The 23,173-nt window shown below is 48.9% G+C and overlaps 1 protein-coding gene across 1 annotated transcript in view; it reads left to right on the top strand.

Annotated features, from left to right (window-relative positions):
* The window catches only part of CCDC13 (coiled-coil domain containing 13), a 41,294-nt gene that overhangs the window by 11,558 nt on the left and 6,563 nt on the right, over positions 1-23,173 (top strand). Inside the window, exons 8-12 of the mRNA XM_033166004.1 lie at positions 2,768-2,932; positions 5,634-5,810; positions 8,948-9,154; positions 18,259-18,383; positions 21,869-21,943. Of these exons, the coding sequence (XP_033021895.1) occupies positions 2,768-2,932; positions 5,634-5,810; positions 8,948-9,154; positions 18,259-18,383; positions 21,869-21,943 (749 nt within the window). The remainder of the gene's footprint in view (positions 1-2,767; positions 2,933-5,633; positions 5,811-8,947; positions 9,155-18,258; positions 18,384-21,868; positions 21,944-23,173) is intronic.

Raw genomic sequence — 23,173 nt, 5'->3', positions numbered from 1 at the left:
GTTTTCCCCGCTCTTCCGAACGTTGCATGGCAGAGTCGGACCGATTATTGCAGAATTTCAGCAGGCCATTTGCACACGCAGCTCTGGTCCGTTGTCAGTCGATTAGCAGGGTTGCAGAGTACATGCCTTGCATTCAAAAACTTCCCGGTTCGATCCCTGGCATCTCCAGGTAGGTCTGAGAGGCACCCTCCTCCGAAACTCTGGAGAGCAGGTGCCTGTTGTAAATACTGTTACACCAGGTGGACCAAGACAGATCCTTCTATTCCTATGCTTGCTGATCGGATTCTTAGTGGGACCCCTCCCACCCCTTTCGCACTCCTCCCATGTCAACACTGACATACAGCTGACTGCTTCCGTTACATTCTGCTTCAGTGATTTTTTTATTTTTATTGTCAGGAAACCCCCCTCCCCACGGCGGGTAGCATCCCAGGACAGTTTGCAGTACAGGAAACCACCCCCGTTGTTCACCAGTTTGTCATCCCCCTCCTCAGGAGGAAGCGATCATTCCTCCAGTGGGGAGGGGGAGTTGGAGGCAGGAAGTCGGCGCAGGGGCTGTGAAGGGATCGCAGAGCCTGAGCACCAAGGGGAAAGCAGGGAACAGGGACAGCTTCCCGCGCCCCGAGTTCGCAGACAGGAAAGACGTGGAAGGGGGAGGCGGGGGTTTAGAATCCCGCGCCTTTTTTGCTGGACCAAGAACCGGAAGGGTTCATTCCCGGACTCTGCGGAGGAGTGAGATGGACGTTTGAACTTTTGCTCCACTGTAAATAACTGCACAATAAAGAACTTAGTTTTTAGAAGTTCTGTGTTCGCCTGATTTCTCGTGAGCAACCACTGAACGTCCTGACTTTTATTTTTATTTATTTTTTGCTGCAAGCCCCTGCCACTTAAGAGGAATAATTGGTTGCCTGTTTGGCAGGGAAATGAATGCATTTTGAAATACAGTGGTACCTTGGTTCTCGAGCGGCTTAGTTGTCAAACAACTCAGAACCCGAACGCTGCAAACCCAGAAGTAAGTGTTCCGGTTTGGGAACTTTTTTCGGAAGCCGAACATGCTCCTTTGGAGTGCCGCACTTCCGATTTGAGTGCCACACTCCCGTTTTGAGTGCTACGCTGAGGTCCCGAGCAAACGGAGATGATATTTGGAGCTTATATTTGGCGCTTTTGTTTTTGCTATTTGTTGTGTATTGATTCAAGGGTTATAATATCTGTATTCACATTAGGGGAAAGTAACTGCCTTCCTGTTCCAGAAGGAACAGCTACCATTGGTTCATTCAAGTTGCTGCATTTGGATCCTCAGTCTTATTGGTTCCCACCAAAAGGCAGCTTTGTGATTGCTTGAGATTGTTCCCTCCAAAATGTATCCTTTCTAGCCAGTCTTTCTGTCCCTATAAATGTAGCACCCCTCTCCTCAGTTCCCCAGTCTTGTTTGCCTGAATAAAGCATGCTACGTGAAGAAGCTGTCTCCTGCCTGCTATGTCAGAGCTGAAATCGCTTGCTGAATCACGATCCCCACGTTACAACACTATTTATTTTGCTTTTTTGTTTTGGGGTTTTTTTGGTTCATTTGTTTTTGTGACTGTGTGGAACCCAGTTCAGCGGTCTCACTAGATAGTAAAATTCATATTAAATTGCTGTTTTGGGGGTTGTTTTTAAAAGCCTGTTACGGATTAATCCATTTTGCAGTACTTTCTATGGGAAAGCGCGCCTTGGTTTTGGAACGCTTTGGTTTCTGGAACAGACTTCCGGAACGGATTAGGTTTGAGAACCAAGGTACCACTGCATGAAGATTTAGCATGATTTTTATTGTATTGTATTGTATTTGCATTGGTATGCCTGTATTTGCATTTCTGTTGTATGTTAGCCACCTTTGGGTGGCTTTTTTGGCTGAAAAGCAGAATGTAAATAAATCATAACCTTTCTGATGGGCATGGAAGAGATCTCAAACTGAGCTGACTTAGCACAGGCAATGAACTGACAGATAAACCTTGAGTCTCAATTTGGACTGAGCAAGTCTATAGGCTACTGTAGATCAGCTCCATGGAAATGGTCTATGAGTCACCATTTTGCTGTCTGGGGTCAATTTATAATCCACCCAAGAGAGCAGGTTATTTGCCAGCTTGCTATCTGCATCTTAGATACCATACTGCCATTTTCATTCCCCGAGTTGGCAAGGCTGACTTGATAATGACAAGGAACTGTCATCGGCCCAGTCCTGTGGAACTCTCCGCCACTAGAGATTCAGCAGGCGCCTTCCGTGCCAACTTTTAAACACCTGCTGAAAGCTTTTCTATTCCGCCAGACCTATGCAGGCAATGAAGAATACATCCTTCCTTGATTGTTAATTGCATGGGTGTAGCCGGGGGGGGCAGCTTCCCCCCTCCAAATCAAGTAAATAAATAAAAATACTTAGCTAAAAGTAGAAATTTTAGAAAGATTTTCTGAACTCTTGGGGTCAAAAGAACGTAATTTAAACAACTGTTGTTGAGACGTTTCATTCTGAATCTGCCAGACAGAGGCTGATGGCAGGTGGGTGTCCGCCCCCCCCCCCCCGAACATAAATTCTGGCTACACCCATGGTTAATTGATGCCTGTTTTTAACTGCCTTTATACTCTTTTTACTGTGTTTTTGTTGCAAACCATTTTGATCCCCCCCCCCAATGAAACAGCGTTATCTAAAATATTTTTTTTAATGAATTAATAAGTGGATCAGTTTTTACACAGCTAAGCGACACTTTGCAATGGTGCGCATTTCCCACTCCCTCCTCAGGTCCGGGAACTAGAGAGCCAGCTGGGCCACACCAGAAACCGGTTGTCCGAGAGCAGCACTGAGGAAGAGGCTGTAAGCGTGGCGGACTCGAGGAAGACATCTGCCCAAAAAAAGAACCTGCAGAGGATTCGTAACTTGGAAAAAGAAAAGAAAGAAACGCTAGAGGTGAGGATGTAAGGCTGGGAACCCTTTTGCAGGAGGCAGGGGATCTGGGATCTGAGGCCTGGGCTTCCTGATTGCTTTGGGAGCCAGTGTGGTGTAGTGGTTAAGAGCGGTAGACTTGTAATCCGGAGAACCGGGTTCGCGTCTCCACTCCTCCACATGCAGCTGCTGGGTGACCTTGGGCTAGTCACACTTCTCTGAAGTCTCTCAGCCCCACTCACCTCACAGGGTGTTTGTTGTGGGGGAGAAAGGGAAAGGAGAATGTGAGCCGCTTTGAGACTCCTTCAGGTAGTGATAAAGCGGGATATCAAATCCAAACTCTTCTTCTTCTTCCTCTATCTATCTATCTATCTATCTATCATCTATCATCTCTGTATCTATCTATCTATCTATCTATCTATCTATCTATCTATCTATCTATCTATCATCTTTCTATCTATCTATCTATCATCTCTATATCTATCTATCTATCTATCTATCTATCTGGAGAACACCAGGTTGGGGGAAAGCCTGGCCTAGATAGCTATGACAAGTCAGTCTATAGTAGAAGGGTGTAGAATGGGCTAGTGTAGTGGCATAGTGGTTAAGAGCAGTAGACTCGTAATCTGGTGAACCGGGTTCGCGTCTCCGCTCCTCCACATGCAGCTGCTGGGTGACCTTGGGCTAGTCACACTTCTCTGAAGTTTCTCATCCCCACTCACCTCACAGAGTGTTTGTTGTGGGGGAGGAAGGGAAAGGAGAATGTTGGCAGCTTTGAGACTCCTTCGGGTAGTGATAAAGCAGGATATCAAATCCAAACTCTCCTTCTCCTTCTTCTTCTTCTTCTTCTTCTTCTTCTTCTTCTTCTTCTTCTTTTTGTTTGTTTTTGAGACAAACACCACTGGATTTAAGGACACAGGGTCCCATTGCTCTCTGATTCAACCATAGCCTGTGGTCCCTCACCAGGCCCTCATTCTCAGCCTAACCGACCTCACAAGGTTTTTACGTTGAGATTGCAGACTTCCACAGAGGTTTTAAAGCAGAGCTTGGATGGCCATCTGTCATGGACATCAGGCCATGTTCAAATATATAAAAGGGTGTCATATAGAGGAGGGAGAAAGGTTGTTTTCTGCTGCTCCAGAGAAGCGGACACGGGGCAATGGATTCAAACTACAAGAAAGAAGATTCCACCTAAACATTAGGAAGAACTTCCTGACAGTGAGAGCTGTTGGACAGTGGAATTTGCTACCAAGGAGTGTGGTGGAGTCTCCTTCTTTGGAGGTCTTTAAGCAGAGGCTTGACAGCCACCTGTCAGGAATGCTTTGATGGTGTTTCCTGCTTGGCGGGGGTTGGACTGGATGGCCCTGGTGGTCTCTTCCAACTCTAGGATTCTATGATTCTATGGATGCTTTAGCTGAGATTCCTGTATTGCAGGGGGGTTGGACTGGATGACCCTTGGGGGTCCCTTCCGACTCTACGATATTATTATTCTATGATATATGCCACCTCAAGCTCCTTAGAAAAATAGGTGGGATACATGATACATACCGTATTCTTCTGTGTATAAGATGATATTCCCCCCTCCACCAATTTTTTTTAAAGTTTAAAATTGGGGGTCGTCTTATAGATGGAATATTGCAATTAAATATATAAATAAATACATGCCGCCATCCATATTCTTCCCCCCCCCCAGCCTCTCCTCACTATTGGCCTCACGGCAAACCCTGGTCTGGTACACTCCCCCCCCCCAGAAGCCCCCACTCTGGACATTGTCCCTTCCACCCAGTTCCCTCAGCCACCCCCTGGCTACCCAGACCCCACATTCCCAAAGCGCACTCACTCAGGCCGCTCTGGCAGTCGCAGCTCCTCGATCAGCGTTCGCATCTGCCGGTGCTCGTGGAGTAAATACGGTCGTCGTCATTCAGTCGTGTCCGACTCTTCGTGACCCCATGGACCAGAGCACGCCAGGCACTCCTGTCTTCCACTGCCTCCCGCAGTTTGGTCAGATTCATGTTAGTAGCTTCAAGAACACTGTCCAGCCATCTCATCCTCTGTCGTCCCCTTCTCCTTGTGCCCTCCATCTTTCCCAACATCAGGGTCTTTTCCAGGGAGTCTTCTCTTCTCATGAGGTGGCCAAAGTACTGGAGCCTCAGCTTCAGAATCTGTCCTTCCAGTGAGCACTCGGGGCTGATTTCTTTAAGAATGGATAGGTTTGATCTTCTTGCAGTCCATGGGACTCTCGAGAGTCTCCTCCAGCACCATAATTCAAAAGCATCAATTCTACGGCGATCAGCCTTCTTTATGGTCCAGCTCTCACTTCCATACATCACTACTGGGAAAACCATAGCTTGAACTATACGGACCTTTGTCGGCAAGTAAATACGGTACATACTGTAAATACTGAGACAAAAGTGCAACACACAGGCGGGAGAGCTGGGGCCGCAGCTACGGTGGAGTTGCACTGAGCTGACAGGAGCAGCCGCCATTATGCAGCTCGCCTCACTGTTTGATGTTTAAATATATGGTACTAAATATACCGGTGTTTTGAACATTTAATAAAATATCAAAGTTGTTCTGTTTGGTGTTTAAAATATTTATTTCTTAATTTTGGGCTCATAAAACAGGGGCCGTCTTATACATGGGGGTGTCTTATACACAGAAAAATAGGGCAAATAAATTCCCTAACCACGTCAAGTCTGACTTTCTTTTATCTGCTTAATTGCAGAAACTTACAGGGGAACATAACACCCTCCTGAAGGATTACGAAGAGCTGAAAAAGAAGTTGGACGGATCCAAAGCTCGCAACAAAGTCTTGTCTCACGAAGTGAAAACCCTGAAGGAGCAGATCTCGACCCTGCTGGACAAAGGGAAGCACGATGACGAACTCGTTGACGCTTTGCTGGTACGATCTGGCTGTTCCACACCCGAGGGGTTCGGCAACGGCTGCTGCTCAAGGCTATTTCAACTTCCCAAATGCTACCGGTATCTGCGTAGCTCAGTCGGTAGAGCGTGAGACTCTTGATCTCAGGGTTGTGGGTTCGAGCCCCACATTGGGCAAAAGATTCTTGCATTGCAGGGGGTTGGACTAGATGGCCCTCGTGGTCCCTTCCAACTCTACAGTTTTAGGATTCTGGAATTGCTGCTATTCGCTTTGGGCTTTCCTGGGCAAGATAAAGCGACTAACAAATTTTAATAATAATAATAATAATAATAATAATAATAATAATAATAATAATAATAATAAATATCATACAGAAGCAGGCCAGGTGTTTGTACACGTGCATTTGTGCCCTATCTACTGCCAATTTAATCAAGCTAATTGGTAGGCTCGCCAACTAAACACTTCAGCTCATTAATTGACAAGAGCTGAAAGTCAAAGGGTATGCCTGTTTCCGAAGCAATTTTCGTTCTGGCACGTTTAACATATTAAAGAATACAAATTAAAATATGACCTTAGCTTGCTTTATACCATGTCAGATCCCTTGGTCCATCTAGCTCAGTATTTTATTTATAGATAGATAGATAGATAGATAGATAGATAGATATAGATATATATACACATACATACACACACTGGTTTTACACAGTTTTGTACATTTAAACTTTAACCATTTCAAACATTTAAGTGAAAGGTTCTTTTGAACCTTCGGACCCCCTTCCCTCCTTCCATGGGTTCCATATTTAAGATTAAATTTTCTGCATCTTTTACCTCTGTCCGTTATATATCCAGTTACCCTTGTTAATTCCTCATCTCAAGTGTCATTACATCCCTGCCAATCATTTCAAATGTTTACAGTGGTCTTTTAAATAAATTAAGAATTTACTCCAGTCTTTTTAAAACACTTGAGCTTCCTGGTTTCTGATCTTCCCCGTCAGTTTCGCCATCTCTGCGTTATTCCATCAGTTTCCTCTGCCATTCTTATTTTGTCCGTACCTCTCCTTCCTTCCATCTCTGTGTTGTCCACACTGACCGGCACCAGCTCTCCAGGGTTTCAGATGAGTGACATTCCCAGCCCTACCTGAAACAGGTGGACTTTCTGCATGTAAAGTAGATGCGCTTCCATTGCGCTATAATAGCGCTTCCCCTAATAAAGTTAATAATTTGTGCCAGAGGTACATGTTGCTTATGCCTTTCGGGTACGGCACAGAATTCAGCCTTGTGTTGCTCTGTCAACTGTACCGGCCTCTGGCAAGTACACCCTTGTGCAAATTAATTCAAACAAAGCACGTTTTCTATCTTACTCATAATCCTGTACTCAAACAAACTCAAAAAGTCATAGTTGATCATAATAATAATAATAATAATAATAAATTTTTATTCATACCCCCACCCTTCCCAGCCAAAAACCGGGCTCAGGGCGGCTAACACTCATTAAAATCACAGCATAAACATAAACACGATCAATTTAAAATAACAGATTAAAATACAAATTTAAAAATTCAATAATTAAAACTGCAGTCTCATTTTTAAATAACCCACCAATAAAAAATGAAGCATAAATATCAAGTAGAAGCTAACCCAAAGGCCAGGTGGAACAGCTCCGTCTTGCAGGCCCTACGGAAAGATGCCAAATCCCGCAGGGCCCTGGTCTCTTGTGATAGACTGTTCCACCAAGTCGGGGCCAATACTGAGAAGGCCCTGGCTCTAGTTGAGGCCAACCTAGCATCTTTGTTGCTCGGGACCTCCAAAAGATTATTATTTGAGGACCTTAAGGTTCTACACGGGACATACCAGGAGAGGCGGTCCCTTATGGTGTCGGAAGCCTGCAGCCAATAGAAGGAATGATGCGCTCGACACAATATATTGAGGTTCTACGAAAGAGAGTTATTCCAGAGCTGGAAAACAGGTATCCTGGCGGTACTGGGATATTGCAGCAGGACTTATCCCCCTGTCACACATCGAAAACGGTGAAGAAATTCATGACAGAGCAGCAAATACAGGTACTTGATTGGCCAGGGAATTCCCTGGACGTAAATCCCATTGAGAATTTGTGGGCTACAGGTGAAACCTGAAAAATTAGAATATCGTGGAAAAGTCCATTTATGTAAGCAATTGTTTTCATTAGCTACTGGAGTTTAATATATGAGATAAACTCATGACACGCAAAGCGAGATATGTCAAGCCTTTGCTTGTTATAATTGTGATGATTATGGTGCACAGCTGATGAGAACCCCAAAGTTGAGATTGTTAATTTGGGGTTCTCATCAGCTGTACGCCATAATCATCACAATTATAACAAATAAAGGCTTGACATATCTCGTTTTGCATGTCATGAGTCTATCTCATATATTAGTTTCACCTTTTAAGTTGAATTACTGAAAGAAATGAACCTTTCCACGATATTCTAATTTTTCGAGTTTCACCTGTTTCTGCAAAAGTCGCCTCCATGCTGTAGACTGTACGACTGGAGAAGCTCATTCAGGCGCTGGTTCAAGTGTGGTACAGGGATCCGAAAATCAACAGTGACTGTTTGAAACTAGTAGACTCCATGCCAAACCATGTTCAAATGATGCTTAAAAATAGCAGAGGTCATATCCATTACTAATGTACTTATACAGGGGTCAGCAACCTTTTTCAGCCATGGGCCAGTCCACCGTCCCTCAGACCATGTGGTGGGCTGGACTATATTTTGATTTATTTATTTTTAAATGAACAAATTCCTACGCCGCACAAATAACTCAGAGATGCATTTTTAATAAAAGCACACATTCTACTCGTATAAAAACACCAGGCAGGCCCCACAAATAACCCAGAGATGCATTTTAAATAAAAGGACACATTCAACTCATGTAAAAACACGCTCATTCCTGGACCGTCCATGGCCCGGATTTAGAAGGCGATTGGGCCACACCTGGCCCACAGGCCTTAGGTTGCCTACCCCTGTACTCATATGTGAGTTTTGTACATGTATATGTGAGTTTTGTACCATAAACTACATTGTTTGTTTCAATTAATTTGCGCAAGGGTGTACCTTTAGGGGTCAAATGCCACCTTCATGATGCATGTGTGCAAACCCCATGCCTCTTCCGCTCCCACAGAGCCAGCAGAAGGAGATGCAAGCCATCTTGAAGAACCTGAGCCAGCAGGACGAGAGGACCAAGGAATCCCACCAGAACCTGGAGCAGCAGCTGAGCGTGGAAGTCCAGAAGCAAAACTGCCTCATCGAGCAGCTCAAGCAGATGGTGGCCGAGAGAGAGGCCAGGGTGAAAGAACTGGAGGAGGAGGTCCAGCAGTTCACTTCGCAGGTAAACCAGATCGGATCGCTTAATAGCTGTAAGGACTCTCAGTGGTTGCTCCTGAGGAAACAGGCTGACTCCGAACTTCTACAAACTAAGTTCTTTATTGTGCAGATGTTTACAGTGGAGTTACAGTAAAGACGTCCAGCTCATCCCTCTGCAGAGTCCGGGAATGTCCGTTTCCGGTTTTTAGTCCAACATAAGAGGCGCGGGATCCTGAACCCCCGCCTCCCCCTTCCACGTCCTTCCTCCCTGTGAAATCGGGGCGCGGGAAAAGGTCCCTGTTCCCCGCTTCCTGCTTGGTGCTGAGGCTCTCTGATCCTGTCACAGCCCCTGCCCCGACTTCCTGCTTCCATCTCCCCCCTCCCCACTGGAGGAGCGATCGCTTCCTCCGCTCGGGGAGGAGGACGACGAACTACGAACTGGAGAGGGTGGTTCCCTGTAACGCAAATGACCCGGCAACGCTACCTGCCTGGGCGAGGGGAGGTGTGATGGCCTGGGAGTCAGACTCTGATGCTGAACCTGAGGGATCCCAGCCTGCACAGGATTCCCCGCCTCCAGAACCAGCTGAGCCGGGGCCAGGGCTTGAGCCTGAAGGATCCCCACCTGTGCTGGATCCCCAGGTGCAGGCATCAGCAGAGTCTGCTCTGGCTCCTGATGGGAGGGAGGACCCATTGCCTGCAGGTGCTCCACTCCCAGCCTCTTCAGAGGAAGCTGAGGCATCCCCTGGGTCCAGTAACCCACCAGCCTCTCCTGAGCTACAGAGGCTCAGGGCAGAGAGGCGAAGGGAGTTAAGTGTCTGCAGGAGGAGTGCTCGCCTCCAGGCCCGGAGGAGAGGCGAGTCTCCGGAGGATCGGGACCGCCCTAAGCATAGGGCCAGATAAAAGCCAGCCAGACCCAGCCCAAGTTGCGTGAGCAACTTAGTTGCAAGCGTGTGCTCAACCTGCAACCTTGTGCCTGAACCTGCCTTGGACCTTGACCTGCTCCCTGCCTTGCTCCCCGCCGGATTGACCTCCTTTGGACCCCTAGACCCAGGACTGGACTTGGACCTCGCTTCATGGACAAACCCTTGGGGCCAGCACAGTTTGCTCACGCCACACCCGCACTCCCCCTTCGCTGGGGTGCGTTCGGGAGGAACTAGTAGCCATGGCTGACCAGGCGGCTGCGCTAGTGGCATTGGCCCAGGAGAACCAGGCCTTGACCCACACCGTGCAGCAGCTAAGCAATGCGGTTACGGCGCTTCAGCAGCGTTTGGATGCCCTACCGGCTCCTGGGGCCGCCGCCCCAGCTCCTGGCAAGTACCCAGTGGCCCTGCCAGAGAAATTTGATGGGTCCCCAGCCAGCTTTCCCATGTTTCTCGCCCAGGCCAAGCTGTATATTCAGGGGCGAGCTCGGGATTTCCCTGACGACCGCACCAAGGTGCACTTCCTGATCAGCTTGCTGAAGGACCAGGCGGCCAAGTGGGCGTTGCCGCTGCTCCGGCAAGACTCCCCCTTGCTGACAGACTATACGGGGTTTTGCAATCATCTGGAAACCACGTTCGCCAACCCTCAGAAGGGGAGTCAAGCCAATCGGGCAATTCGGCGGTTGAAACAGGGCAAGTCCACAGTGGCCACCTACGCCACGGAATTTCGGCTGCTGGCGCAGGACTTGACCTGGAACGACTCTGCCCTGCGGGACCAGTATCTCGAGGGACTTTCAGACGAGATACTGGATCAGCTGGCCACGTTGGATCGCCCTGCCACACTGGATGCCCTCATCCAACGGAGTCTGCAGATAGACGATCGGTTGGAGGACCGTCGCCAGGCCCGGGGCCGCCGGCACTCCGGGCTCCCGGCGCCGGTGCTTCCCTGCAGTTCCGTGGCCAGAGCTGAGTCATTGGAGGAGCCGATGCAGCTCGGGGCAGCGCGGCCTCGCCTCTCCCCCTCGGAAAAGACTCGGCGTCGGGAGGGGAACCTGTGTCTCTACTGCGGTGGGAGTGGACACTACGCCCGAACCTGCCCTGAGAAACGCCAGCCGCAGGGAAAACTGCCAACCCCAGTAGCCGATGGCCCAGGCTACCTGGGGACCCAAGCATCGCATGATGGGCCCTCACCAGTGGAATTGCAACACCTCATGATACCGGTGCGTCTATACCCCCCCGGTGGGCCCTGGATTCTCACCCACGCTCTGGTGGATTCGGGGGCAACCCGCTCCTATATGGACTCTGCCTTCGCCACTCAGCATCAGGTGCCGCTTCAGAACAAGCCGGAACCAGTACAGGTGGAGGCAATTGACGGACGGCTCCTACGCTCGGGCGCTGTTACTCGGGAGACCCAGCCCTTGGTCCTGTGCTACCAGCAGCACCGGGAGGTGCGAACCCTGGACATTGCCACCATGCCCCGGTTTCCCCTGGTGCTTGGGATGGACTGGCTGGAGTCACACAATGTTCAGATCGACTGGGTCAATCGGACTGTACGCTTCCCAGACCCGGGTTCCCGTGCTCAGTCCGAGTTAGTAGCAGCTGCCCCCATGGGGCAGGCTGTGTCAACGCTCCCTGCCGTGTACCAGGACTATTTAGACGTGTTCGAGGAACAGGGAGCAGACAAGCTGCCGCCTCATCGGTCCTTCGACTGCGGCATAGACCTACAGCCTGGGGCGCCCCTGCCTGTGAGCCGCCTATATTCTCTTTCGGAGCCAGAGCGTGAAGCCTTGCAGGACTTCCTTCGCAAGAACCTGGAACGTGGGTTCATTAGACCCTCTACCTCACCCACTGCCGCTCCTGTACTCTTCGTTAAGAAGAAGTGTGGGGAGCTTCGCCTCTGCCATGACTACCGGGCCCTGAATAAGATCACCCCTTGCCCCTTATTGCAGAATTGCTGGAGCGGGTGCAGGGGGCGCAGATGTTCACCAAACTGGACCTCCGAGGGGCCTACAACTTGATTCGGATCCGTGCTGGGGACGAGTGGAAGACTGCATTCGGGACCCGGTATGGGCAGTTTGAATACCTGGTTATGCCGTTCGGATTATGCAACGCGCCTGCCGTGTTTCAACGGTACATCAACCACGTGTTCCAGGACTTGCTAGACAAATACGTGGTGGTGTACCTAGATGATATTCTGATTTATTCCCGTGACCCAGCCCGTCACGAGAGTCATGTTCGGTCCGTGTTGCAGCGCTTGCGGGAGCACCGCCTGTACGCCAAGCTCAGCAAGTGCGAGTTCCACCAGCGGTCAGTGGACTTCCTTGGACACCGACTCTCCCCTGACGGGGTGCAGATGGACCCTGGGAAGGTGGCTGCGGTTCGAGAGTGGGCAGCGCCCCGGAACCGCAAGGACTTACAGCGGTTCCTAGGGTTCGCCAACTATTACCGGACCTTCATTGCAGATTATGCTCATCGCACCACCCCATTAACCCGACTGCTGCGCCCCAAGACGCCCTTCTCCTGGGATGAGGAGGCTGAAGTGGCATTTCAGGGGTTGAAAGCCTGTTTCCAGAGGGCGCCGATTTTACAGCACCCTGATCCCTCTCGTCCCTTCGTGGTGGAGACTGATGCCTCCAGTACGGCTCTCGGTGCCATCCTGTCTCAGCAACATGGACCCGATGCGCCACTGTTACCCTGCGCTTACTACTCCCGGCAGCTCCTTCCGGCGGAGCGTAACTATACCGTGTGGGAGCGGGAACTACTGGCCATCAAGGTGGCCTTTGAGGTCTGGCGCCATCATCTGGAGGGGGCACGACACCCGGTGGAAGTGAGAACGGACCACCGGAATCTGGAGTACCTCCAGACCACCCGCAAGTTGAACCAAAGGCAGATCCGGTGGGCGCTGTTTTTCTCCCGGTTCCAGTTCCGGATCCGCTACATCCCTAGCTCCCAAAACCGGAAAGCGGATGCCCTGTCCCGGAAACCTGAGGACGTCGCAGACACTGTACAGCAGGCAGTACCGACGACTATCTTACCACCAGCCGCATTCCTGGCCACTCAGGAGGCCAAGCCGCTGCAGGCTCGGGTGCGAGAACAGCAACGGGTCGATGCTTGGGCACAGGAACGGCTCCGGGAACTGTCTGACGGGTCATGCCCTCGATATCCGGGGCTGGCCCTGCACCAGGGCCTACTGCTGCACCAGGGTCGTCTATACATCCCACCAGGACCATTGCGGGCTGAGGTTCTCCAGATGTCCCACGATGCCCCAGCAGCAGGGCACTTTGGGCGGTACCGGACCACCCATCTGGTAAGCCGGGAGTTCTGGTGGCCCCGCCTGAAGGCTGATGTGGCACGCTATGTTGCTGGTTGCGACGTCTGCCGGCGGGCCAAGGGTCCTACCGGGCGACCCCCCGGTCTGCTCCAGCCATTACCAGTCCCACCGCGTCCCTGGCACACGGTCTCGCTGGACTTTGTGGTGGACTTGCCCCCATCTCGTCACTGTACCTGCCTCCTGGTTTTCACGGACCATTTCACTAAGATGGTGCACTGTGCCCCCTGCCCGTCCATACCCACAGCTAAGGAAACGGCTCAGCTGTACTTGCAGCACATCTTCCGCCTGCATGGCCTGCCCGAGCGTGTGGTTTCTGACCGCGGCGTCCAGTTCACATCCCACTTCTGGCGAGCCCTGCACCAGACCCTTGGGACGGAGGTCTGTCTATCTTCGGCCCACCACCCGCAGACCGATGGCCAGACGGAAAGGGCAAATGCGGTGCTGGAGCAGTACCTCCGGTGTTACTGCAGTTTCCAGCAGGATGACTGGGTCGATCACTTGCCATTGGCGGAGTTCGCCTACAACAATGCAGTGAACGCCTCCACCCAGCAGACCCCGTTCCAGGCCTCCTACGGCTACCATCCTCGTTTGTTCCCGGACGTGCTGCCAGCTTCCGCGGTCCCCGCAGTGACAGACTGGCTTCAGGAGCTTCAGTCCCAGCAACAATTATTGATGGAGCAACTGCGCCAGGCCAAGGACGCATACAAGGCCCAGGCTGACCGACATCGTCAGGAGGGGCCAGAACTCCATGTTGGCGATCGGGTGTGGCTCTCTACCCGTCACCTGCATCCTTCTCGGCCCTCACGAAAGCTGGATGCACGGTTTGCCAGCCCATTCACCATCACTGCGCAGGTGTCGCCGGTGGCGTTTCGCCTCCAGTTACCTCCATCGCTCAAGGTTCACCCAGTATTCCACCGGTCCCTACTTAGTCCAGTCGCCCCGCCCGACGAGTTCCACCCGGACAATCCACGACCGCAGCCAGTTTTGGTTGAGGGGGAGCCTGAGTACGAGGTGGAGCGCATTCTCGACTCACGATACCGCAGGGGGAAGCTCCAATACCTCATTGACTGGAAGGGGTATGGGCCTGAGGATCGTTCATGGGAACCAGCGGGAAACGTCCACGCACCTGCCTGCCTCCGTGATTTCCATGCAACTTACCCCAGCAAGCCTGGTCCGGCCCCTCGGTTGAGGGGGAGGCCTGGGAGGGGGGATGGTGTGATGGCCTGGGAGTCAGACTCTGATGCTGAACCTGAGGGATCCCAGCCTGCACAGGATTCCCCGCCTCCAGAACCAGCTGAGCCGGGGCCAGGGCTTGAGCCTGAAGGATCCCCACCTGTGCTGGATCCCCAGGTGCAGGCATCAGCAGAGTCTGCTCTGGCTCCTGATGGGAGGGAGGACCCATTGCCTGCAGGTGCTCCACTCCCAGCCTCTTCAGAGGAAGCTGAGGCATCCCCTGGGTCCAGTAACCCACCAGCCTCTCCTGAGCTACAGAGGCTCAGGGCAGAGAGGCGAAGGGAGTTAAGTGTCTGCAGGAGGAGTGCTCGCCTCCAGGCCCGGAGGAGAGGCGAGTCTCCGGAGGATCGGGACCGCCCTAAGCATAGGGCCAGATAAAAGCCAGCCAGACCCAGCCCAAGTTGCGTGAGCAACTTAGTTGCAAGCGTGTGCTCAACCTGCAACCTTGTGCCTGAACCTGCCTTGGACCTTGACCTGCTCCCTGCCTTGCTCCCCGCCGGATTGACCTCCTTTGGACCCCTAGACCCAGGACTGGACTTGGACCTCGCTTCATGGACAAACCCTTGGGGCCAGCACAGGAGGTTTCCTGACAATATCACAGAGCAAGCCGGCCAGTAAATCGCACAGTTCAGATCTTCACAGGCTTGGCTGAGTTTCCGGCTTTGTGAGCACAGCAGCTTGTGGAAATTACAGGCTGGTTGGTTTTATGTCTGTCCCAGGAAAACTGAATAAAAAAATCCTTCCAGTAGCACCTTAGATTTTTTTTTTTTATTTTGTTTTGACTATGGCAGACCAACACGGCTACCTACCTGTAACCAGGAAAACTGGTGGAAAGTATTGTTGAGCATACAGTAACCAAGTACAGTCATACCTTGGAAGTCGAACGGAATCCGTTACGGAAGTCCGTTCGGCTTCCAAAACATTCGGAAGACAAAGCGCAACTTCTGATTGGCTGCAAGAAACTCATGCAGCCAACCGGAAGCCGCAGAAGCCCCCTCGGACGTTCGGCTTCCAAAAATAGTTTGCAAACCGGAACAGTCACTTCCAGGTTTGCAGCATTCGGGAGCCAAAACGTTCGAGAACTAAGGTGTTTGGAAACCAAGGTACTACTGTATACAGTGGTACCTTGGTTTAAGAACAGCTTAGTTTATGAACAACTTGGATTAAGAACGCTGCAAACCTAGAAGTAGGTCTGCTATGGGAAAGCGCGACTTGATTTAAGAATGTTTTGGTTTAAGAACGGACCTCCGGAATGGATTAAGTTCATAAACCAAGGTACCACTGTATGGAAGAACAAGCCTTGCTGAAGCAGCCAGCATGGCTTCTGCAAGGGCAAGCCCTGTCTCACAAACCTATTAGCTTTCTTTGAGAGTGTTAACAGGCATATAGGCAAAGGTGAATGGCAACACCTTGTTGTTGTTGTTGTTGTTCAGTCGTTCAGTCGTGTCCGACTCTTCGTGACCCCATGGACCAGGGCACACCTATCCTCCACTGCCTCCCGCAGTTTGGCCAAACTCATGCCAGTCGCTTCGAGAACACTGTCCAACCATCTCATCCTCTGTCGTCCCCTTCTCCTTGTGCCCTCCATCTTTCCCAACATCAGGGTCTTTTCTAGGGAGTCTTCTCTTATCATGAGGTGGCCAAAGTACTGGAGCCTCAACTTCAGGATCTGTCCTTCTAGTGAGCACTCAGGGCTGATTTCTTTGAGAATGGATAGGTTTGATCTTCTTGCAGTCCACGGGACTCTCCAGAGTCTCCTCCAGCACCATAATTCAAAAGCATCCATTCTTCGGCGATCAGCCTTCTTGATGCGCAACACCTATGTGTACTTAAATGCAGATTGCTGATTCAGTGAGGACTGTGACTCAACGGTTAGTATTAGGGTGAGGCAAGCTAGTTTGTTGTTCTCTGTTTTGCAATTAGCAAAGGTATCTCTACACCACGTGCCTTTTCTTAGCTGGCTTTTATTGGTATTGGGTTCTTCTGAATAAAAATACTGTGTTTATCCCGGTGTGGGTTCTGAATCTGGCTGCTTGATTCTATGCTACTGAGCAAATTGCGAGAAAAGACAGCGAGTGGCTGGTTTGGCTCTTGTCTTCGTGGATCCCAAGGGTGTCCAAAAGCAGCCTGCGTTTCCCCTGGCAGGTGCAGTGGTTAAAATGTGAGACTACGATCTGGGAAGCCGGGGTTCAAATCCCCACTTGACCATGAAGCTCACTGGGTGACCTTGGGGGACAGTCACTGCCTCTCAGCCTAGCCTGCCTTACAGGGTTGCTGTGAAGATTAAATGAGGAGGGAGAGAACCAAGTACGCCACTTTGAAAAAAATATGGAGGGATATACAGTAAAAGCAATAAATAATACTAGTACTGCCTTGCAGGGTTGGTTTTCAGTCTGCTCATTTTTCGTACAGCATTCCTCACACCAAAGGAATTCCTGTGAGGTTTAGGTCTAAGGACACTCGAGAGAGAGAGAAAACCATTACTTGGTGGCAGAAGAGGGATGAAAAAGTCCTTTCCACTAACAGACTCTGGTTGGGTCGCCAGTGGGCCTGTGGTAACATGCTTTCAATGTGTATTGTGGATGTGACTGTTGTCTATGAAATGGGACAATCGGTTCAAGAATGGCAAATCAAATTAGTAGAATATATGAATTTGGCAAGGATGACAGCAGCAATAAGAAATATACCAAAACAAAAAATAAAAGCAGAATGGAAATATGTAGAAGATTATTTGGGAAAAGAAGATATGAAAACGGAATTAGTGATTTGTTTAGATTAAGTTACAGGTGGGTAGCTGTGTTGGTCTGCCATAGTCGAAACAAAATAGAAAATTCTTTCCAGTAGCACCTTAGAGACCAACTGAGTTTGTTCTTGGTATGAGCTTTCGTGTGCATGCACACTTCTTCAGATACACTGAAACAGAAGTCACCAGATCCTTAAATATAGTGAGGGAGTGGGGAGGGGTATTACTCAGAAGGGTGGTGGGAATGGGTGATCAGCTGATAGGTGTTAAGACAGGTTTTCCACACCTATCAGCTGATCACCCATTCCCACCACCCTTCTGAGTAATACCCCTCCCCACTCCCTCACTATATTTAAGGATCTGGTGACTTCTGTTTCAGTGTATCTGAAGAAGTGTGCATGCACACGAAAGCTCATACCAAGAACAAACTCAGTTGGTCTCTAAGGTGCTACTGGAAAGAATTTTCTATTTTGTTTCGATTAAGGTTCACATGGGGATATTTAAATTTAAAATAATTGAATGATTGGTAATTATGTTCTTTAAGATTGAGAGTAATTAAAATAAAAGGTAAGAGTAAAGAAGCAGGTATTAAGGTTAGGGAATCAGTGTATAAACAATATGAAGTCGGATTTTAAATTTGGATCTAGAGTTTGTTATTGTATTTAGTTTATTGTTTATTTATTTGTTTGTTTGTTTGATTGATTGTTTTAGTTGTTATATTTGTCTTTGTAAATTTGGAAAAAAATATTGAATAAAGCTTATTTTAAAAAAAAATTAAAAAGGAAATGGGACAATCGAAACCCTCCAAGGGAATGAAAGCAAAAGAGGAGTTGGGGAGCGGGGAACCGACCTCGTTGCGCTCAAAATGTGTAAAGTCTGACTTGGTTGATTTCTTACGGCAGCACCATCGAAAAGAGGAAAGCAGCCCAGACTCTCTTTCTACACTGTCAGCCGAGTCTTTGGAAGAAGGGAATACTTCTTCAGGATCCCGGAGGGATGACCTGGTTGGCAGTGATAGCTCTGCGAGGTAAAAACAGCAACAACCACCAAAACACTTTTAAATCCTCAATTTATAGGAATACAGCTGTCTGTCAGAATAAAGTGTTCAGAGGACTCTGGCAGTTTGGTCATAGTTTGTGGAAATTGCTTTAGCAGCTAGGCATTTGTCATGGGGCCCCAAAAAGGACTGTTGGGGCAGCCACACTTACTTTGCAAGCCTACTGTGCAGCTGAGACTCATCCAGCAAATCTTCACAATTAAGATGATTTCCTGGCATTTCTTCCTGGAAGTCAGTCATCAGGTAAGCAGGGACTTAAGCACAGATTCCCCCAATCCGGTGTCTTCCAGAAGATTTGGACTACAGCTTCCATCAGACCCAGCCAGCATGCTGGGAATTGTACTCCCAAAACCTTTTGAGGGCACCATAGTAGGAAAGGCTGCCAGTTTGGCCCAGGGATGGCAAGCTCCTTCTGGATCCCATATAGAATCCGTTCCAGAAATCCATTTGACTTCCGAAACGTTCGACTTCCAAAGCACGGCTTCTGATTGGCCGCAGGAAGCTCCAGTAGCCAATCGGAAGCCCCATCGTATGTTCGGCTTCCAAAAGAACGTTCAAAAACCGGAACAATCACTTCCGGTTTTTGATCATTTGGGAGCCGAAACGTTCAACGCCCACGGCGTTCGGGAACCGAGGTACGACTGTATTCCAATCTGATAGATTTGACTGACTATTCAAATCTTCTATCAAGCACTCCATCTGGAGGCGAAGTTCTTAATGGCTTCAGCTCAGCCCAACTCTGACATCCCGTCTCCAGCAGTGGGTCATATATAGGGTAGTTTATACAATCAGGATAGCACCTTCACACCTTTTGCCCCAAAGGTGAATAGGCAGCCTGTTCGATTTCTGCAAAATGGTTCAGGAGCCTGGGCCCAAAATCCCCCAATAGTAACAGTTCTCTAAATATTATATATTATTTCTTAGTTTCGATAGCTGGATCCTTATCCTGAATGAAATCAGCATCCTTTGAACTGGCAAGGAATTTCCAGGGAATCCCTCAGCCCCTTTTATACTGCCTCAGATCATTCACAGGCGCCTGTGTAGTTTGAGATAATACTTTCCATCCGGTTTTACAAACCAGAGACTTTTACATCTATGCGGCTAGGACCCAGTTTGACAAAGAAGTTAGCAGGCCATTTCGGTTCAATCAGGGAGTCTTCTGTTTCTTTACTCACCTTTGCTTAATAATCCCATGAACAAATAATTCAGAGTCTGAGAAGGGATTGCTAGTCCAGGGAAACAGATGTTGAATAAACCCTTCTGCGCGCATTGTTCCAAAGTTAGTTTCTGCTGGAGGGCAGTAGTGTGTTGTGTAATGCCTCAGCAGCCAGTACGTTTATGGAGAATTCAGATTTTATTTCTACCCGGCTATGTCCATTAGCCTAGTTCTCACTGAAACAGGTAATCAATCCTGTGTGAGGGAATATACCGGTACCACTTCATTTTTTTAAAAAAAGAATTTATTAAATTTTAGCAATAAAACACACACAAAATACAAAATACAACAAAACAACAACAACAACAACTACAAAACTACAAAAATCATAACAAACAAACACTTACCTAACTATCCTTATACTATTCATAACATTATTTGGGGACCTCCTCACATCCTCTCTTCTGCGTTCATTTCTAATCTTCTTTACTAACTTTATAACATTGTAAAATCCTCTTTCTCATCTAATCTTAATCTTTATAACCAATAATCATAACTCTAATCTTAATTCTAATAAAAATAAACATACCATATTTCTAACTACTTCTTATATCCTATTTTAATCTAACTTCTGGCATTACTGTAGCCTTATATATCCTCTGATTTTTATTTCAAATGTCTTATCTTTTCACGTCGTTTCAAATAGTCTTTGAATTTCTTTCAATCCTCCTGCACCTATACCGGTACCACTTCAGGTTCTTGGAGACTTTTGTGTTTAGGCGGTCCTTAATACCAACAAATTTCAGTGCACATAGAAAACTTACACGTCAGAGAAAGATTCTCGCCTTGGCGTTCCAATATTTCACGTGCAAGAAATCCTTTTGCACTAGAGGAGCATTTGCTGCGACACCTACCTCAGCTGTACTCTGTAGTGGTTCATCCCAGATGCTAGCTTGCCACCTCAGTGAGAGAAATAAGTTGAAGGTATCCTGCCACAATTTGTCACATCATAAGAGCTTTGGTTTAATAATAATAATTTTATCATTTGTACCCCGCTCATCTGACTGGGTTGCCCCAGCCACTCTGGGCGGCTTCTAGCATATGCAAAAACATAATACAGTGGGTACCTCGGGTTAAGAACTTAATTCGTTCCGGAGGTCCGTTCTTAACCTGAAACTGTTCTTAACCTGAGGTACCACTTTAGCTAATGGGGTCCTGCTGCTGCTGTGCTGCCGCCGCCGCACAATTTCTGTTCTCATCCTGAAGCAAATTTCTTAACCTGAGGTACTATTTCTGGGTTAGCGGAGTCTGTAACCTGAAGCGTCTGTAACCTGAGGTGTTTGTAACTCCAGGTGCCACTGTACATCTTTACTAGACACCAAAGAACTCATACAGAGGACAAACCTTATACATGTCTGGAATGTGAAAAGAGCTTCAGTCTGTAACCTGAAGCATCTGTAACCTGAAGTGTCTGTAACCCGAGGTACCACTGCATAACATCAAATATTTAAAACCTTCCTATACAGGACTGCCTTCAGACATCTTCTAAAAGTTGTGTAGTCAGTGTATAGCCTTGGCCCAGTATACCTGAAGGAGTGCCTCCACCCCCATCATTCTGCCCGGACACTGAGATTCAGCGCCAAGGACCTTCTGGTGGTTCCCTCCCTGCGAGAAGCAAAGTTACAGGGAACCAGGCAGAGGGCCTTCTCGGTGGTGGCGCCCGCCCTGTGGAACGCCCTCCCATCAGATGTCAAGGAAATAAACAACTCTCTGACTTTTAGAAGACATCTGAAGGCAGCCCTGTTTAGGGAAGTTTTTAATGACTGGTGTTTTAATGTACAGTGGTACCTCGGGTTAAGAACTTAATTCGTTCTGGAGGTCCGTTCTTAACCTGAAACTGTTCTTAACCTAAGGTACCACTTTAGCTAGTGGGGCCTCTCGCTGCCGCGCAATTTCTGTTCTCATCCCGAAGCAAAGTTCTTAACCCGAGGTACTATTTCTGGGTTAGCGGAGTCTGTAACCTGAAGCGCCTGTAACCCAAGGTACCACTGTATTTTTAATCTCTTGTTGGAAGCCGCCCAGAGTGGCTGGGGAAACCCAGCCAGATCTGCGAGGTAATAAATTATTATTATTATCATCATCATCATCATACCTATGCAGCAGCATCTGTAAACCGGCAGGGCTTCAGAGCCTTCTGCCTGCTCCCTAGATAGGTAGCAGCACGTACAGATGTTGGATGATGGGCAAGCTAAGCACACAGGCTGTTGCTTAGATGTTTGCAATTCTTTGCCTTCCCCAGGATGGTGTCTAAGATGGGTCACACCCTCGTGGACTCCGTGGCGACCTCATTCCCAACCACTGTCTCTCCTGGGAGGTATGTGGCAGCTATCTGGAGTTGGCTGAAACTCTTTTCTTCTTCTTCTTCTTTGGTGACCACTCGTAGAGTAAGATTGTCTTCCATAAACACGGTTTTAACAGTGGGTCCGTAAGTGACTGCGGAGGCCAATTCTGGATCCACACGTCCTTCCACAGTGGGGACATTGGTTTCTTTCTGGGTGGGAGTTGATCACGGTGTGGATTTGCCAAGCGTGCCTTCCTCTTAGCACGTTTCTCCCTTGCGTCCTGAGTTCGAGTGTCTTCAAAGCCCATGACACCTTTGGTAAAGGCTGTTCTCCAACTGGAGCGCTCGCAGGCCAGTGTTTGTCAGCGTTTATACTATACATTTTTTTTTAGATTTGCCTCGAGACACTTAACCTCTTTAGTTGAGCACCAGCATTACGCTTTCCATTTTTATGTTGGGAATAGAGTAGTTGCTTTGGAAAACAATAATTAGGCATCCGCACAACATGACCAGTCCAACAAAGTTGATGTTGAAGAATCATTGCTTCAACACTGGTGATCTTTGCTTCTTCCAATAAACTGGTATATCGGGGTTCCCTTCTCCCTCCCCTACCAACTCAGGTCCTTGCAAGACCATAATTAAAGGGTGGGCCCCTCCTTGCTGGCCCACCCCCCTCCCAGCGGTTTTTTTCAGCGGGGGGTGGGCCAGCGAGGAGGGGGCGTCATGCCAGGGACAAGCGTGACGCCCCCTCCTTGCTAGCCCGCCCCTCACGCCGAAAAAAAGCCGCGAAAAAGGGGAAGCTTCCCCTTTTCCCCCTTTCAGCGGCATCCACATGCATTGTGATGTCACGACGACGTCACAGCGCACACGTCGTGCCCCTCCCCCAGGGGGGTGCCTCTGTGCCGCCGCCGCCCCCAGCAGCGCAGAGGCTTGCTACGCCCCTGGTTTCAGTGTACCTGAAGAACTGTGCATGCACACGAAAGCTCATACCAAGAACAAACTTAGTTGGTCTCTAAGGTGCTACTGGGAGGATTTTTTTTTTAAAAAAATTGTTTTGACTATGGCAGACCAACACATCTACCTACCTGTAACTATATTCCATCAGTTTAAGTTGCCATTCTTCTTTAGTTTTAGCCTCACTCATTTTGGGGCTAACAAAACATGGGCCACAGTAGTGGCATCCATGAATAACCTTTTTTGACACCTGGGAATTTACGTCTGAATTATCCCCAACAAAAAGGACTCTGGGTTATTTGGGAAAGT

Source organism: Lacerta agilis, chromosome 12, assembly GCF_009819535.1.
Source record: "Lacerta agilis isolate rLacAgi1 chromosome 12, rLacAgi1.pri, whole genome shotgun sequence".
In the NCBI taxonomy this organism is placed as follows: domain Eukaryota; kingdom Metazoa; phylum Chordata; class Lepidosauria; order Squamata; family Lacertidae; genus Lacerta; species Lacerta agilis.
The sequence above is the reverse complement of the archived record's forward strand: the minus strand, read 5'-3'. Positions and strand labels throughout refer to the sequence as shown.